Here is a 17,642-nt window from a genome sequence, read left to right as displayed (position 1 = left end):
TATATTTATGTATGTTTTATTTATTGTTTTTAGCTCCAAATATTGGAAACATTTACGCCATAATGCTTTTAACAAACCTTAATAAATAAAATGCCATTTCCATTACATTTGGATCAAGCATGGAAATGATTTCGTGGGACTTTCTATAGATCAAGTAGACATGTCATGTCGATTTGTACGACTGGTTACGTATATTTTCGAATGTATGATTTTAATTTTGAATCTTATCATAACTTTATACATTAAATTAATTGAAAATTGGTCGAAGATGGATCACCGTGTATGCATGCCACGGAAATACAAAAATTAAAATTTATATAAAATGGACAACGTTCCTTTTTTTTCTTTTTTGATGGATGAACAACGTCCCTTTTGAGCAACGTGTTCAAATCAAATAATGCATCCACCCCATGCAAATGCGACCATGGAAACCGCGTCTTCTTCTTCCTCGGAGACTTTTCCTCCAAATGGGATGAACGAAGGATCAGAAATCCATTCTTGGGTCCGGATCGCGACATTTTCATGCTCGTCCTCGACCCAGCATCGACGACGGAGAGGCGGCTAAAACATGCTACCGTCGGTACCTCGGACGGGCGTCAGCAGGCGTTGGACGTGAAATTTGCCACGCTGCTGCCGAGACGTATTTGCTCGCTTGCCTCAGCTTCAAGCTTCTTAGCTACCTCGGTAAAGTTTTTATTTTTTTCATCAATTTAAATCTTGGTTATTTAATTTTCCGTTCTCGTCACTTCTCAGGGTAGGCTACCTATAGATTACTAGATTACTTGCCCTCGCTCTTTATGCAATGTTTCTTATGCCTGGGTTTGTCCAAGGTATCAATCAGCGATGTGATTCTTTTGACTTTGTGGGGACCACTTATGTCCGTCATTAACCTGGAAATGAGCAAAATGTAGCTTATTTATTAAGCTTATATTTCCAGTGAGAAACTTGTGGCCGGATTTTAAGTATCTTGGATTCATTATTTAGTCTAGACGAGGGATGGTCTACGTACAATTTGCCAAAACAAGAAAAACATTAGAGTGTGTATTGTTCATGCCAAATAGTATTCTTTCTGCAAATATAGCTTCTCTCTAAAGACACTTCATCAACTTAAATTTTTGAGTGTCTGTTAGAATTATGGAAATGGGAACATATTGGTTATATATAACAATGATCCTCTTTTCGTACAAACTCGAGAAGATAAAGGTGGGCCTATTTTGTTCTACTTCACTTTTCTTGCTATTTCTGCCTACAAGGGGTTTGTTCCAGCTTTTCTCGAACCACTCAAAACATCAACATTTTAGTATGTGCAGCTTCTGCAATCTAGGAACACCATTGAGCTAAAGTGACCAAATTTGTTTTGCATCTAGGAGTTTGACTAACACCATCTTGCTATTTTGTTCATTGTTCTGATATGTGCCTGGGTTCTAAGAAACTATGCATACAGCCAGAAAAGGCCTCTCATCATTTTTAAGTATGTATCTGTTGAATTCATATTGCCAGCCCCTGGATTGGCTTCTTTGTCTTTGTGTAATTAGTTCCATTCATATGCAAGTTGATCACGTTTTCCTCAACAATGACGAATGACAGAATGAGGGTAATTGTTTAGTTTTCTAAATCATAGTATAAAGCAGGATCATTATAAACCGTTATGGCATATTCTATGGAAGAGACTTTCTCAAGGTTCTTGAAGCCTGTTAAACAGATCATTAGATATATTGGGTTCTCTTCTGAAGTCACTTATAATATGCTCTCAGTTAAGTAATGGCATGGTTTAAATGCAGGTAAAAAGCACGGGGTTCTCTTCTAGGACTACAGTTGGCGGAAAGAAACATCATAGTGGAATGCATTGATTACAGGTAGCTGTGTCTGTTTGGGTTATGGTTCTGGTCCTGATAGCAATTGTTTAAACATGTGTATAGTTGAACTTTTGCAAATAAATGGGCTCATGGGATTCACTTTTAGTACTGACTTCCATAATATTTGTGACATTAGCAACTGCATTAAAAACAAATACAGCTTTCATGGATTTTTGGATTTCTTCTCTGTTTCTTTTAATCCAATTCCCAAGAGCATCATAGCTGTGCTATTTTCTGGTCAGTCTTAGGGGTTACTGATTAGCCATATTAGCGGGTACAATTTACTCAAACTTGTCGATCATTTCCACAGTCGTGTTTCTATCACCTCTAATGAACTTTGATGAAAATGATTTCATTCATCGCGTATTAAAAGTAAAATACACTGGTTAGATTTTTGTTTTGTACGATTTAGTACTTGTCATATCATGATCTAAAATGAAAATGAATCTTGATGTACATTTGATAAAAAGTTTATCTATAAAAAAGAAGGATCCTCCACGAGGTGGTAAAGATGAGCTTTTTGATGATCCGGTAGGTCTTACACATGCCGATGTCGAGGAACCTCTTTCAAGAGATGTCCTAAACGACGCCGGGAACATTGATGTAGATATTTGACTTTATTATTATATTAGTTTCTCATTTATTTGAAATTCGATGCACCATTTGATACATATATGACGTATAATTTACGACGGATATTCACACATATATTTCTGATGTCAATATATATTTTGATGTTCTAAAATTTAAATTAAGATATGGTGACTTATAACTTGGGATATTTTCTTTAACTAGGTATCTTGAGATCAGATCAATTTGATTTAGATAAAAAATAATAGTTTTGACATAAATTAAATCGGATTGAAAATTCTACTTACAAAATTGATACGACATTTTAGAAGTTTTTGTGATTTTTAAAAAATATTTTCTAAGCTGTCGAATTCATTATTTTTACATTTTATATCGTATTTAAATTTTTTTTACCAAATACTTTTTAAAAGTTATATACTCCAAAATCCTTCCTAACTTTATTTAGAAAATAAGAGTCAAAATTGGATCGAGCAACTTATTAATAATATGTAATAACGTGATTCAGTAGGATCAATAATAATGCATTTAATTGTCTATTAATTATTTTTTAAAAAATAATCAAATTTGTTGGAATTACGATTGTGGAGTATATAATATTATATATCCCTCTGATTATGAAAGAGACTAATTATTGGGTGGACGTTTGCGTTTCCCAAAAAGAAAAAGAAAAATCCCTATCTTTGTGAGGAACACATCGAATTATCGGCTCTGCTTGTCGGCTTCTGCGGAGCTGATTGTTCTTGCAGTCCACCACCATCCCAAGATCTCTGGTAATTTTCACTTGTTCTTCATGTGAAATTACTCTTTTCGGTGGTGCTTGTTTTGGTTTGTTTAAATGCTTGAACTGTTGTTTGACCCATAGGAACATTCGCTCTGAGAACTTTATTGTCGAGATGTGATGTCAAAACTTCAAAAGTTTCGTTTTTTTTTTGTTGGGGATTTGATTTAATAAGTGGTTGCTTTGAGTCAAACGTAGATGCAGTAGCTTTTTCTGTCGTGTTCTAACTCATGGCGGGGCAATCCCAACAATTCAATTTTTGGTGACGGACTATATCGCTTTTGTGGGGCGAGCCTGACTATTTTAGTGAAGTTATGAATGAAATTTGAATATTTGTTTTCAATCTGAGCACCAACATTTATGTACAGTCTGCTCTGAGTTGCGCTGTTTTTTATGTCGTATCGGAGCAATTTAATAGGTTATATGAGTTCTGTGCTATCGTACATTCTATTGGCTAAAGTTTCCTAAGCAAAAAGCCACCACCATTCCTGTATTTATATTGCACAAAACCAAAATATTGATGTATATATTATCGTGTAAATTACGATATTGTGGCCTATGATAAAAACAAGTATGCACTCCAAAATTTCAGAAGAGAAACAAGCAATAGGCATCAAACTCTTGGTTAATCAACTCAGTGCCCTTGTATGAACCCACAATGACAAATTGAATGAATTCTGACTTAGTGAATAGTGTTAATCAGGGTTACTCAACTTTATATGTTCTTCATACCCTAGTTTTGGATACTGTTAATCAGGGTTACTCAACTTTATATGCAGTGTTCTTCATATCCTAGTTTTTTATTAATATTCCATTTCCAGCTATGGAAACCGAGGATTTAATCAACCTTCCTTCTTCAAATATCCCGGGAGGAGGAAATGTGAAAGTTAATCCGTGTGAAACTGGTTGTGAAGCCAACGAAGCTACGTTTGTATCACATTTTGAGGTAGAAGACATGCTCGTTGTTGAGGATCATGCAAACCAGTTTGATGGCTACCTTGAAAATGCTTCAGTTCTCAAGGGAACTGACAATGAACAAGATGTGGTTAACAATACCCCTTCCCAGCTGCGAAGTTTTGAAATTATTGAAGCTGCTGCTGCAGTAGAGACAGGGACTTCTATTGAATCTTCAGTGCAATTTCAAAATGGACCCCTATCTGTTCAAAGTGAAAACAGTTCTAGGAATCTTATGAAAGTTGGAGCCCGTCTTAGTAGTCAGGAAATAGGCTTCTGTTGTATCCTTTTCTCAAGTTATCTTTCACTTTTATACCGTGCTTATAGGTAAAAGTCTAAGTACTTCTAGAAGAAGAGGATTGATATCCTTTTGGTTCTCTTTTGTTTTTACTTGTAACTTTCTTTTTTCCACCAAATCTCCCCTGTCTGGTTTTGTGCTATCCATGACTTTAACTTTCAGCAGTATCCGGTGTTAAAAGACCCCGGATGACTGTGGATAAAAAGCAACCATCAGTGCATGTTATATACACCTCTCTGACCAAGTATGTGATAAAAGCTTTCACAAGTTAATACTCATTTTTTGCTTCAATTATATTCGTGAAAGATGTCTCATTATTTCTTAGTGTAGAAAAAACATCTGACAATCTATCAACATTGACAGAGATAGTAAACAAAAGCTTGAGGAGTTATTGCAGGAGTGGTCTCAATGGAATGCACACAACTGCCCATCATCAAATGTTGGACAGCTACCTCTAATTTTGCTTACTTATATTTCCTATAATTTGACCAAATTACTTTTAGTATTTATTATCTACTTACTGCTTGTATAAAACTCAGGATTTAAATGTTCTTCAATCTGGAGAAGAGACCTACTTCCCAGCTCTTCGCATTGACTTGGATAAGTCTTCTGCTGTGGTATAACTATCTTCCTTTCCGTTTTCATTCATGTTCTATGCCGAGTCTAAAAATATTTTATTTATTGGAATTTGGAAACAAATGTGATTAAAAAAATCCCTCAAATTGACAAGTTTTTTTTTTCTTTTTTTTTGGGGTTGGGTGGGGGGTGGGGGGTGGGGGTGGTTGAGTGGATTCTAAGTCCATATTGTGTTTAAGAAGCTGCTAAATTAATTTCGTAGCAATTGTGCATCTTCATTATAATTTATTCACCTTGAAATAGACGAACTCTATCGATTGCTCTATTTCACAAAAGTGCTGTTGAGAATGTTCATGCACACTCGGTAAGCATGAGATTGGCTTGAAATAGATGAATTCTATCGATTGCTCTTTTATTTCAATCTGCCTTTTACATTGTGTAGGCCTTTTGGGTGGATGACGAAATGAAAAACCCGTCAAGTAAAGAACTGATACCATTGGATGGAATGTCTGTCCCTATTTATGATCGTGAATTTTCTTTAGCTCTGACTTCTGCTGATGTTTCCAGTAGTTTGGATGGGTATGCTGTTTTTCTCTCTGTGTTGTTTTTTTGGTGAAAGAACCGATGTACATTTTTCCTTCTCCCTTTTAAATTTATGAATGACAAAGCAACGGAATCATACCCTGCAAATGAACTTGATATAATAGCTCTTTCAAGATGATGTTATGCAATCATTTGTCATATTTATTCTTGGGATCATCATTTATTCCTTTAATTCGATACTTCCATTCACCATGCAGAGGGAAAAGTTTAGATACTTCCCGGTGTTTCAACTGTGGCTCATACAGCCATGCACTAAGAGATTGCCCTAAGCCTCGTGATAATGTTGCTGTCAATAATGCCCGGAAGCAGCATAAGTCTGCCAAAAGAAACCAACATTCAGCTTCTCGTAATTCAACTCGATATTATCAAGATTCTCAGGTCAAAAAATATGTTGGTCTGGTGCCTGGTGCCCTTGATGCTGAAACTCGAAAATTATTGGGACTTGGGGTGAGATAAACACTCTCTCTGGTGGAATTGGTGGTTTTGCATTGTTCATCAAATGATTATTTGAGCCTCTGGTGTTGTGGTTGATATTAATCAAATCCATGGAATATTATAGTGAGGTTATATTATTTTCTTAGGATATTTTTCTTAGTCACATTTGTAACTTTCGTATCTGTTGTAGGAGTTTGATCCACCTCCATGGCTTAACAGAATGCGAGAAATAGGATATCCACCTGCGTATTTAGGTATAAAGTTGTGACTTTATCTGCTAATAAGCAACTTGGATACTCGTCCCACCTTCTCAAATATTTTCAGCAGCCTCTGCTGCATTACCTAGATATTGCCATGCGTTCTGTACTTCTATCCATACCCAGTCTCGTGTTTGAGTTTGGTTCATGTCTCAGGTCACCTCTCCAATGATTGTACTAATATACGTATTTTCGCAATTTTTTAGAACCCGATGAGGAGGATCAGCCGTCGGGGATTACAATTTTTGGAGATGACACAATTAAGGAAGAACCTGAAGATGGGGAAATTCTTGGTACAAGTTATACTAAACCATTCAGCAACATGAGTGTTGAATTTCCAGGAATAAACTCTCCAATCCCAGAAAAAGCAGATGAAAGACTTTGGGCACCTTGCTATTCAAGTTCAAGTCATTTTGGAGACCGTTCCCTCCCTAGATACATTCAGTCATATGAATATCTGAGCCAAGGGCAATATCTTGAGAGAAGGCAGTCTAGGGACGTTGAAGATGATGGACCTCCTGGCTGCGAACCTGGAATGAGCCCTTCTTTATCGAATCATTTTGATAGATATGTTGATCATGACTGGAGTTATGAATCCCTCAATTCACAGGTAAGTCCATCGATGTCTTGGAGCTCTACATTTGGCAGATCCTTGTCAGATAGAGGTAGACGAAGGCCTTTAACCCGGGACAATGGTTCTTCAAATCATGGTCGATATGGTACTTATTAATATCTATTTCCCAGATATATTGTTGTGTTTATGAAACTTCATTAATTAGGGAGGGCTGGGCCAGAAATCTTGTTTGATGAAAGGACTTATGGCAGGTCATGTAACGGGTGGTTGAGGTTATAGATATGGTGGTTTTATAGTGTTTAGTGTGTTTTGGGTACAGTTGATTAATCTGTGCATTTGGTTCTGAGGTTTATTCTCAAAAGCATCAGCTTGACAAGGTTATCAACCAAAAAATTAATAATTAATAAATATATAATATTTTATGATGACAGTTTTAAAAATGCAAATTATCAAAATATTGGGGGAAAGCTATGTGACATATAGCCGTCAATTTGTTTTGGGCGGGCCGCGGGTCACACACCGCGTCACACAATTTAAGTGACTTGAGATAAAAAAAAATTTAACCTCATTTAAAAGTGAACTTAGATGAGTCAACCCGCGGTGGTCATGAGGCTGGACGGGGGATTTAGCTCAAGGTGAGCTTGGGTTGGGTTGCGAACCTGCAAAGAAAATAAAAAAAATATTTACGTTGTGGATTTATGGTGGTATATTTTTTTTAATGAAAGTTGTTAAATTTATGTATTAATTATTTTGTAAAAAATGTAGACGTGTGAAATCAATCATTAGAATTTTATCCATATTTTTTATGAATATTTATTTATGAAATGAAAATTTTAATTAATTATAATGTTTGTATTTATTGTTGGTTGACCGTATGTCAATTGGTCTATCCTGCAATGTACATTGAGTTGGGTTGGGGATTACCTGCCCGCCATTCCCGTGAGACGGCCTGTCTCCCACGAGTTGGTCCGTTTGACGGCTCTAATGTCATATGTGCTAATCGCCCAGTCCTGCTTAGCTTGACCTCGTCGGCCGTGGGTGAGTTCTTGGAAAACCGACTGAATATTTCAAGATGTCAAAATCCTGGCTTTTGGGTTTAAGTATTTGCTTTTGCACGTTAGACATTAGTGTCGGAGGAAAAAATACAGTAAAATAAATACTAACAAGAATAATAGAAAAAGTGAAGTAATAATTTACCTTTTAAGTGATCAGCATAATAAATATTTTTGTTTCATTTTTCTTAATTCATTTGTATACAGCAGGTTCTGCAGCAAGTTTTGGTTTTAATAGTATAAAGAAATTGTCGAAATGAAATTGAGATGTGTTTTTGTTGTCCAAGCGACTCCACTAAAATTCCGGCCAACACGGATAAAAATAGCAGTGTGAATTCAAATATAGAAAAAAAACAGTAAATAGAGCATATTGTGCCGACTAAATTACATAGCTGGGAAAACCCAAATTACTAAGAAAAATTTCACGTGCGGCAGAAAATACAAACAATATTGAAATAAAAAGCTAAAGAAAATGAAGAAACCAGAGTTCAGTGTCAATAGGTGCACTGGGTAAGAATGCAAATACATTACTCATCTACTATAGAACACCAACAATCCAAGCTTTACTGATATTCGCAAACTAATACACGCAACTAAGTAGGAGAGAACTCTTTACTGCAAAAAGAAGAGAACTCAAATGGATATAATCGATCAAGAAACGGATACGGTTTGTGGCATATCAAGCTAAGAAATTACGTGGTGAGGAAGGTCCAGAGCTTCTTTCCGATGGAAACTTCACCGGGCTGAACAACCTCATTGTCGTCACCATCATCACTGTCATTGTCATCTTCTTCCTCATAGCTTGTGCTGTTTAACTCTTCAATGTTGTGGTCCATGGCTCCAGCTGATCCATTGGCCTCCTCACTGAAAATCATGTCAGCCTCTGAGGTGTTTGCCAAGTCATCATGATCACTGTGGGTACCTCCAGCCTTCATGAACCGTACATTGACCAAATGATAAGGTTAGCTGATCAATAAATATAAAGAGAGCTGCAAGTCGAATAGACCAGAAATAAATCCTTCTAATAAGGAGATAAAGGGAAGGGAGTGATATCTAACAAGGATGCACTCAAACAGTAAAGGAGAAAACGAGTACCCTTTCAGAACTATCCACCGGAACCTCAATGGTTTTCTCTGTGCTTCTCATGGGCACGACATCAGCTCCTAGTACGTCGATTTCTTCTCTTGAAACCCCACCAATTTCAGCATTTTCGGTAGGTTTTGATTTGCCAGGAAATGGGACAACTTCACCTAAGTGACCATCAGTTTCCTTTTTCTCACCCTTTTCAGCTTCAGCTAAGGATCCATTAGCTGCCAATGCCACTGGCCTGAGAATCAGAACATTAACACCATTAACAATTTTGCATCGTAAGTCTCCTCAGAAAGATAGTAGCAAGAAAAAAGAGACCTACTTGATAACGAACGCAGCCAGTGAAAGTTCACATCAATTAGCTAAAGAAGAGACACTCAGTTAATATCCTTAAAAGGTCACTACTAATTAAGAGAACCAACCCACACAAGTGCAAGCTAAACAGTCCAAACCGAATTAGATGGCTCGGTAAAGAAAACAAATTTAGTCAAAGACAAGTCTAAGTCAGCAGAATGTCCTCAGACTAACTGAAACAACGTCACACATTACAATATAAACTCCAAGGATCACAAAACATCATTTATCCAAGGCATAGCTTGGTATGGAAAAAAATCAACTTAAATAAACAGATGACTCCGATCTTCTCCAAAAGAAATAAAATCATAAATCTTGCATACAAAAAAGAAACTTGCCTTTTTGACCGCCGGAGATTGTAACGTTTCTCAACAAAGCTTTGTTCAGCTGTAACAACTCTCTGTTGCCTCTTCCGGAGATTACCATTTTTGACGCTATCTGAATGATCTTCACTGTGGCTGTCACTTACAGTTGTCTGTGATAAATGAACATGATTTCTCTTTCTTCTGTTTCTGGGTATTTCAACAAGACCAGATTCTGTTTGGCTTTCCTCAATTGTGAAAGCAGAATTTTTAGTATCACCATTAATGTTAATCTCTCTCTCTTCAATAGCCTTAGCACCAGCAGTCACAGCCTTCGCTGCACGTGTTCTACTCGACCGAGGCTTGCCTCCCTTACCACGTTGACGTCGAGCCTTCAAACCAGAATTTTGATCAACTGTTGGAGCTTGAACAGCTTCCACTTCCCTAATGCCACTATCAGATTCTAATTTTTGGACATCAAAAGAATTACTTGCGTCTTGCGGGGATGGCTTGGGACCACTTTCATTGCTTGGCAATGTCTCCGGTGAGGACAAATCAATTTGCTTCCCATAGAGCATGGATGACCCTTGGGCATTAGGTTCATAATCAAGTTCAAGTGTCTTTCCAGGAGACAACTTAAATATCTTTGAGGTACATTTTCGCAACCAAGACATGGCTCCACTCCCACCAGCAACATGAGATCCAGAATTAACTAAAATATGGGGTGATCCATCATTAATCCTCTCAAAAGTGCCTTCACCTGTCTCCAGATAATTCTCTGTTACTCTGGGCAGTTGAGGAGCCTCAAGGTTTTTAAATTCGGGCAGTGGGTGGAGATCAGATAGCAAGAACTCACGAATTATCTCCCCACAAATGTTGCAGCTTTTCTGTTCCTGGACAAATTTAATGATGCGTTCTCTTTCCTTGAGAAAGTGTTCCCTCTGATCCTTCAATTTCTTACTCAGTTCAACAAGCTCCTCAACATCTTTTTTCATCTCAAACTGTTGTGATTCTACGTGCTTCTTAATCTGTGAAATATCCAGTTTTTCTTTATCCATCCCAAGTCTTTCCAACTTCATCTCTTCCATTTCTCTTCTGGCCATTTCCCTCAAGTTGTTAATATTGTCAAGTTCCTTCTCCATTTCTTTCTCAAATGATTTTTCTCTCTCATGCAAACCACTCTCCATCTCCTCCTGCTTCTTCCGTACTTCAGTTTCAAGTTCACGTTTCCGCAGTTCAAAATCATGAAGCAGTTCACTCGTTTCATTGTGAAATTTTTCTGCCAACATCGACTTTTCATGCTCCAAGTTAGCAGCAAAATTATCTTTTGCATATTTTAAAGATTCCAATTCCCTCTGTATATATTGTTGTGTTTCCTGCTTCTCATTGTTTAATTTAACCTCTTCAGAATGCCTAAATTTTTCTAAACTTTTTTTCTTCTCAAGAGCATCTTCAAGTTCTCTCTTAACAATGGCTCTTTTTTCATCCAACAGTTCCCATTCTTTCTCGAATTTTTCTTTTTCTTGCTTCAACTCTTCAGTTTCCTTCATCAGTTGTTCACTTTGGTATCTACATTTCTCTATCTCCTGTTTCAATTCGGATTGCAGATGGGCATGTTCTAACCTTTCATCTTCTGATATCTTTAGCTGTTCTCTCTCTTCGCTTAATCTTAACTCCTGTTTTTCAATGTCAGCCCTAAGATTTTCAAGCTCAGCCTTTATACTGAGCAGGGCTTCCTTTTCAGCAAGCACTTGTTCCTTATCCTTCTCCAAGCTTTTCACTTCACTTTTAAGCAGCTTATCTCTTTCCTTCAAAGCTTTGGACTTTGATTCATAATTAATTTCCTTCTCCCTCACTTTCTCCATCTTCTTTTCAACTGCCTCTTCTCTTTTCTTCACTTTCTCTTCCATATGCATAATTTCTGCTTCTTTTTTCTCCAATTCAACTACTTTATTTTTTACTTGTTCATCATGAAGCTTTCTCTTCTGCTCCACCTCCAGCTCGTATTCCTCTTGCTTTTTAGCAAGTATGGCTTTGTGTTCATCCACCAAACTCTGAATTTCCAACTGTATATATAAAATAACGTCCATTAAAAAGTAATCAGAAACACCAAGAAGAAGAGAAAAATAGTGGCCAAGAAAAATAGTGGCATTTTTTAGATTTGTGAAGGTCAGACACCAAAAAACCAACCTTAAAAACCGTGATAGCTTTAGGAATAGCTTATTCCATCTAATTCAGTTATATGAATAAACAAGAAATGGAAAAGGTGTACGTATATGATCCTAGTTTGATTCAGCAGAATAATAAAATGCACCGCGGATTATTAATCATTCCTCGAACATCTAACTGTCTTTCTTATGCAAAAGAGATTGTACGGGTTAACATTCGCTCAAAATGAACTTCCTCATAAACAGCTCCCATCAGTTCTCTGTTATCATACTGGAAGCAGGACAATCGAGAAAATACTAGTTTGTACGGTAACAGATAACGGTGTTGTGGTGTTCCACTATCTAAAGAAATGGCCCACATACTACTATGTAATTAATAAATCCTGGACGCAATCCAGTATATTTGTACAACATCACATAAACATGACTGCAAGTACTCACTCTTTCTCTTGCATTTAACTTTTCTTCCAATTCAACTAACTGTTTTTCTTTCACCTCTAAGCTCTTCTGAATACATTCAGCTTCCTGCATTCATAACTGACAGTTAAGAAAAGAAAAAAAAAAGACTGTCCACCTGTAACATATCAATTAATGGATCTGAGTGAAATAGAAACTTACCTTTTCCTTGATAGCTAGGTTTGCTAGTCTGATGCTTGAATCATCTTCTTTGCTCTTCAACATTAACTTAGCCACCTCAATCCTCGTTTGCAGCTCTTCAAGGTCATTCTGTTTTTGCTTCAGGATCTTATCATTCTCGTTTGCCCTCTCCTCCCTTTGATTCAGTAATCTTCCACCATCAGCTAGTCTCTCTTCAGCTTCCTGTAATTTACGTTCCCACTCCCTCAAGTCTTCCCTCTTTTTTGACAAAGCAGCCTCATGTGTTTCGCGCCTGAACAAATGAAAACTTTCAGACAAAAGCTACAGCTACCCGCTACCAACATCAGTCAGGTGAATATTAAAAAATTATTGATTGTGCAAGGAAGTAAAAGGGATAATAAGAGAGTTAAAGATGCAGTTATACTCTGAGTTAAAGGAGAGCCGTTCTCTTCGAAGCGCAGCTTCTTGAGCCTCAATCTCAAATAACTTCCTCTCAATTTCAGAACTTTTCTGGTTCACTTCAGCAAGTTTGGTATCAGCTGCATGGAATTTTGCTTCAACCTCCCATGATTTTTCTTCAACACTGGCAACTAAAGCACTTGCCTCAGCTAGTTTAGAATCAGAATTAAACTTAATTTCAGCATATTCTGAGCGCATTTCTCGCAGAGCTTTCTCGAGCTGTGACGAAACATGAGAATTAATTAACTACAACCAGATTATTCCGACTTCAGGATAAAAAAATTGTTGGCATTAATCACCAAAAAAACACATTAGATTTTAACAACATTAAAAACTCAAAAATATTATTTTATTAACATCCCAAATAATTCACCAACAATTATGTCATCTCATATTCACATAAAATTATTAAAACAAATTAGACATATTCAATTGATTGTTTACATTCCTAAACGTTAACATTCATTAGTAACATATGGCCAGTTGACAGATCCTTTATTAGACGATATTAACTTACATCAATAATTATTTGCAAAGCACATGAGTATCGTCGAGCATAAGTGCAAGACTGCAAGGCCCTTATCAGAAAGAGGCACACTAAGGCTTAACATTCTAAAATCTAAAAACAATTGTGCCATTTAATCTAATATGCCTTTACAAACTACTATATAATGATAAAACATACAAGTACAAACAAATTATTATCAAATAGCATCACCCTTTGGACTACCTATCCTACATTAAAGGGCACACTCAGGAGCGTGCTTCACACTCAAGGCAAAAGACCTGAGCTTCGTGTTCTTATGGCTACATCTTGGCAATTATCATATTCCTTCAGAATCCGGAACTAATCATATAATGCATGAGGAAAAACAGTGTCTGCCTTCAGGATAGAAATATTCACAAGATAATTTGGAAAGTGTATATCTTACTTCGAGTGCGCACTGTCTTTCAACACCCAACGCCTTCTTCAAATTCTCTTCCCGTTTCTCAGCTTCAGACATTACACTCAAATGAACAGCTTGTTCACTTCTGAAAGCATCAGATGCCTCGATTGAAGCTTCTTTAATTTCTTCATACTTTGAAGCCCACTCCTTTTTCTCAATCAAAAGAAGCCCAAGATTGTACTGATACTCAAAAAGCTGCAAGAAATAACAGTAGGAAGATGATCAACATAGAAACATTTAAACCAACAGTATTTCTTGCAAGGACACATGCAATTTCAAGTCGAACAACTGATAAAAACGAACCAGAACATTAACAAAAACATTTTAAAACAGAAACTATAGCAGTTAAGAATGAAAAGATGGGATTTAAAGCGTCACGGCCTTAAAAAAACGCTATACGCAATCTCTTGAAAGGTCGCTTCAAAAGAAAACAATGAAAAACACCCTGAAAATCGACAGTCGTCGAAATAAAAGAGCAACTGATTGCCCAAAAATAAAGTACATACAAACCTCATTCTCCAAGTTGGATATCCTCTCAACCAACGATTCTTCGTCCATGTTACCGCCGCTCCCAACAAAAGTAACGGCTTTGCCTTTGGTTGATGCCGGACCATTGCTCAGGGTAGAGTTCAAGCCCGGAACCTTCTCCGAAATAGACCCGTTCTTTTGAGCCGACACGCTCCTTGGCGTAGACGACCAGAACTTCGGCGGGGAAAACATCTTCCGCAGGTTTCTAGATCACCTAACCGAGCATTAAAAAAAAGAGGGAAAATAGATTTTATCGAACGGAGTGGTGAATTTGAGAAGCAAAAAGGGTAAAAGGAAACCCTAAATTTGCTGAAATCCTAAATCGGACGTGGACATAGTTCCCAATTCCGGCGAATACTATGGGTTGAATCCGGTAATGTTTCGAAACTCTCTTTGCTTCACAGAGTCGTCTTTCGTCGTGTGCTGCTATTAATTAATTATTTTTTTTACTTTTTGTTTAATTACTTAATTGCCCATCCATAATCCCTCAACAGAATGGGGGTATCGTGGATATTTCCCCTGACAAAACGTGGGGGTTTGGCAAAATACAACAATTGGACACAATTACCCTTGAGCTAAGTAAATGAATCCAGTTAGCGGACCTCGAACTGGTGCGTAATAAGAAAAAAGTCTAAGGCTTTTTGGTAAATTGAGAATGGAATATGCAAAAGAATGCATCGTTAATGGGCTCCTTGTTATTCACTTTATTTAAGATAAAGACAATTATTATTCGCCCATTCTTTTTTTCTTTTCTTTTAAAAAATTAATAGATAATCATAATCTATTACCAAATGGATTATATTATTAATTAATTAACTCTTTCTATAATGTTGGATTTATATTATTAATTAATTAACTCTTTCTATACTGTTGGATTTGATATTAAAGCGTTGCTTAAAATAAAGCATAAAAATGGTTTTGAGAAAATGAAACATTCCATTCACGATAAAATCATCTTTTTTTTAATGGTTATATGTAATTTAGGCCCAAATTTGAAACGAATAAAAAAAGATGGAATTTAATGAAATTGATTTTTCTGTTAATTTGTAATTTTTTCAATGAGGAAAATGGTGACGACGTTTATCGGTCCACAGCGCCTGTTCTTTTCTTGATGTTGTAAACAAGAGATCCACCCGAGTACTAAATCAAGACCCTCTACCTCACTCTTATCACACACAAGAATATCAGAATTACTCACCACTCAACGGACAAATTCTTCGAATGGCAGTTCCGTTTGTTCAGTTCTCGATCATCCCACTGGTGAGGACAATCGGAATTGGAGTTTTCGCATTGATACTACTATGGACTGTGTATTACAGAGGTGGATTAGCGCTTGTATCTGAAAACAAAGATCTCATTTTTAACGTATTGTTCTCCTTCTTGCTTTTTTTTTTCTTGGTTTACTTTGATTTGATCGCTGTTTTATTTATTTTAATGGGTTTTCGAGTAAATTATGGATGGTGGTACTGGTGTTGGTGGTGAATTTGTTATTGAATTGGGTGGAATTTCTTCTTTGGGGTTTTTACAGGTTCATCCTCTTTTGATGGTGACTGGCCTCGTTCTTCTTAATGGTGAAGGTAAGAAAAATCTGCGGGATACGATAACAGTTCAGAATTACGTATATAATCAGTGGAACTTGTAAGTAACAGTAGATTCAAAGAGAGCAGCTAGAGGTTAAAATTACCTTGCCGCTATCTTCTCTAATAGCATTTCGTTTGTATACAAACCTTTTTTCCTTTGGTGCGAACCTGTGTGATTTAAGCTGTGGTTGTTATTGACTTTGAGCTTTCACTATTCACTGTGATGTTTTAACCACATCGAATGAATTTTGCAGCAATGCTAGCCTATAAAACTGTTTCAGGAACAAAAGGTTTCAAAAAACTGGTTCATCTTTCTCTGCAATTCTTGGCGTTCTGTTGCGGCATCCTTGGATTATGGGCCGCTTGGAAGTTTCACATTGACAAAGGAATTGATAATTTCTACAGCCTCCACTCGTGGCTGGGCATAACATGTCTTTTCTTGTTCGGAGTTCAGGTCTATTATATGGTTTCAAGTTTGTGAGCTCATTTGATTATGAATATGTTTAAAAAATAAAAAAATATTAATCAATAATTGAAGTTCATGAGCGGCTTCTCAGCTATCAAATATCATAATTTGGACTCGACCTTTGGTTTGACACAAATTTGAATGAGTTCGACCTTGTGTCCAGTTCGATTATTTTAGATGCGAATCAGTATGTGATCCAGTTTGTAAGGTTCAGAAGTGGTCTAGATTTGTTTGTGCACCTCTAATGGAGCAGACTCAGTCTAGACCATTGAGAATCTTTATTCTTCTGCTTTAAATCTGAACACCATTTTCTTCTTGCGTTCCAACTCTCTGGTTCATGGGTAAAAACACAAATAGCCAAGGATGAACCTAAAAATTTAGTCCACAAGTATAACTTTATGTGATATCGATTTATTTATTTATTTTATTGAGAGAGATATCTGCTTTCATTGTATTAATGTGCAGTGGGCTGCCGGATTTGTTACATATTGGTATCCTGGTGGTTCAAGAAATAGTCGAGCTACCCTTTTACCTTGGCATGTATTTTTTGGCATATATATCTACGGTCTGGCTGTGGCGACATGCACAACTGGTCTCTTAGAGAAACTAACGTTTCTTCAAACAAGCAAGACAATAACACGGTACTCAACTGAGGCATTGCTGGTAAATTCTTTGGGAATGTTGATTATTGCTTTGGCTGGCTTCGTGAGTCTTGGAGTACTCTCTCCCGTGTATGCGGTTAGGGGATCAGTAGATTAGTTACAGTCTTACAGCTAAAAAGCCAGGTGTGACTTTAATAAGATGCCATGAGATTTGTTTTTTGGTTTGTTACTGTAAAGAAAGGTGAGAGAGAGCATGTCAAGGCAGTTGCTATTTGGTAGCAGCCATCATACGTTTACATAAATTAAGAATTAAGATTTGTGACAAACGAACAATAGCAGGGATGTAAATGAATCAAACCGTTTGCGAGATATTCGAAGCTCGGCTCGATAAAAAGATCGTTTGAGTTCGTATGTTAATCATATCAAGCCAAACTCAAGCTCGATTTCGAGCTCGAAAATTTAATCAAACCAAGCTCAAGCCCAATGATATTCGGCTCGTGACATGCTAGATAATAGGCTCGCGAGCTCGAGCTCGATTTGTTTAGGTGGCTCGTAAGCTCGAGCTCGACTCGTTTA

The 17,642-nt window shown here is 36.9% G+C and overlaps 3 protein-coding genes across 5 annotated transcripts; 2 read left to right on the top strand and 1 right to left on the bottom strand.

Moving 5' to 3' along the window:
• The first annotated feature begins 3,054 nt into the window (after positions 1-3,054).
• LOC142522584 (uncharacterized) lies at positions 3,055-7,283 on the top strand. 3 transcript variants are annotated; one of them, XM_075626051.1, is made up of 9 exons: positions 3,055-3,217; positions 4,047-4,460; positions 4,643-4,721; positions 4,841-4,916; positions 5,017-5,094; positions 5,496-5,632; positions 5,854-6,103; positions 6,282-6,345; positions 6,555-7,283. In XM_075626051.1, exons 2-9 carry the CDS (start codon positions 4,049-4,051, stop codon positions 7,076-7,078), a joined length of 1,620 nt encoding a protein of 539 aa, XP_075482166.1. In that variant the 5' UTR covers positions 3,055-3,217; positions 4,047-4,048; the 3' UTR covers positions 7,079-7,283. The 3 variants fall into 3 exon arrangements, with proteins under 3 accessions (XP_075482166.1, XP_075482164.1, XP_075482165.1); XM_075626049.1 differs by having other exon boundaries at positions 4,640-4,721; XM_075626050.1 differs by having other exon boundaries at positions 3,061-3,217; positions 4,005-4,460; positions 4,640-4,721.
• A 1,052-nt stretch (positions 7,284-8,335) lies between these two features.
• Positions 8,336-14,833, bottom strand: LOC142523392 (nuclear matrix constituent protein 1-like). The gene is made up of 8 exons (XM_075627173.1): positions 14,401-14,833; positions 13,876-14,085; positions 12,909-13,162; positions 12,506-12,776; positions 12,329-12,412; positions 9,756-11,785; positions 9,070-9,301; positions 8,336-8,903 (listed from the first exon to the last, which is right to left on the bottom strand). Exons 1-8 carry the CDS (start codon positions 14,608-14,610, stop codon positions 8,667-8,669), a joined length of 3,528 nt encoding a protein of 1,175 aa, XP_075483288.1. The 5' UTR covers positions 14,611-14,833; the 3' UTR covers positions 8,336-8,666.
• A 629-nt stretch (positions 14,834-15,462) lies between these two features.
• Positions 15,463-17,435, top strand: LOC142523157 (transmembrane ascorbate ferrireductase 2-like). Its single transcript, XM_075626806.1, has 4 exons — positions 15,463-15,783; positions 15,947-15,995; positions 16,253-16,452; positions 16,930-17,435. The coding sequence occupies exons 1-4, from the start codon at positions 15,640-15,642 to the stop codon at positions 17,221-17,223; spliced, it is 687 nt and encodes a 228-aa protein (XP_075482921.1). The 5' UTR covers positions 15,463-15,639; the 3' UTR covers positions 17,224-17,435.
• Positions 17,436-17,642: the final 207 nt, after the last annotated feature.

This window comes from Primulina tabacum, chromosome 13 (assembly GCF_025594145.1).
Source record: "Primulina tabacum isolate GXHZ01 chromosome 13, ASM2559414v2, whole genome shotgun sequence".
NCBI classification, from domain to species: domain Eukaryota; kingdom Viridiplantae; phylum Streptophyta; class Magnoliopsida; order Lamiales; family Gesneriaceae; genus Primulina; species Primulina tabacum.
The sequence above is the reverse complement of the archived record's forward strand: the minus strand, read 5'-3'. Positions and strand labels throughout refer to the sequence as shown.

Coding starts and splice junctions, on each gene's coding strand:
- LOC142523392 (XM_075627173.1), bottom strand. CDS start 14,610: ATGTTTTCCCCGCCGAAGTTCTGGTCGTCTACGCCAAGGAGCGTGTCG. Junction 13,163..13,875: donor AAAGACAGTGCGCACTCGAA/GTAAGATATACA, acceptor GTTTCGTCACAG/CTCGAGAAAGCTCTGCGAGA. Junction 9,302..9,755: donor AATCTCCGGCGGTCAAAAAG/GCAAGTTTCTTT, acceptor TCTGATTCTCAG/GCCAGTGGCATTGGCAGCTA.
- LOC142523157 (XM_075626806.1), top strand. CDS start 15,640: ATGGCAGTTCCGTTTGTTCAGTTCTCGATCATCCCACTGGTGAGGACA. Junction 15,996..16,252: donor CGTTCTTCTTAATGGTGAAG/GTAAGAAAAATC, acceptor TGAATTTTGCAG/CAATGCTAGCCTATAAAACT. Junction 16,453..16,929: donor TTTTCTTGTTCGGAGTTCAG/GTCTATTATATG, acceptor ATTAATGTGCAG/TGGGCTGCCGGATTTGTTAC.
- LOC142522584 (XM_075626049.1), top strand. CDS start 4,049: ATGGAAACCGAGGATTTAATCAACCTTCCTTCTTCAAATATCCCGGGA. Junction 4,461..4,639: donor TCAGGAAATAGGCTTCTGTT/GTATCCTTTTCT, acceptor TTTAACTTTCAG/CAGTATCCGGTGTTAAAAGA. Junction 6,104..6,281: donor GAAAATTATTGGGACTTGGG/GTGAGATAAACA, acceptor TATCTGTTGTAG/GAGTTTGATCCACCTCCATG.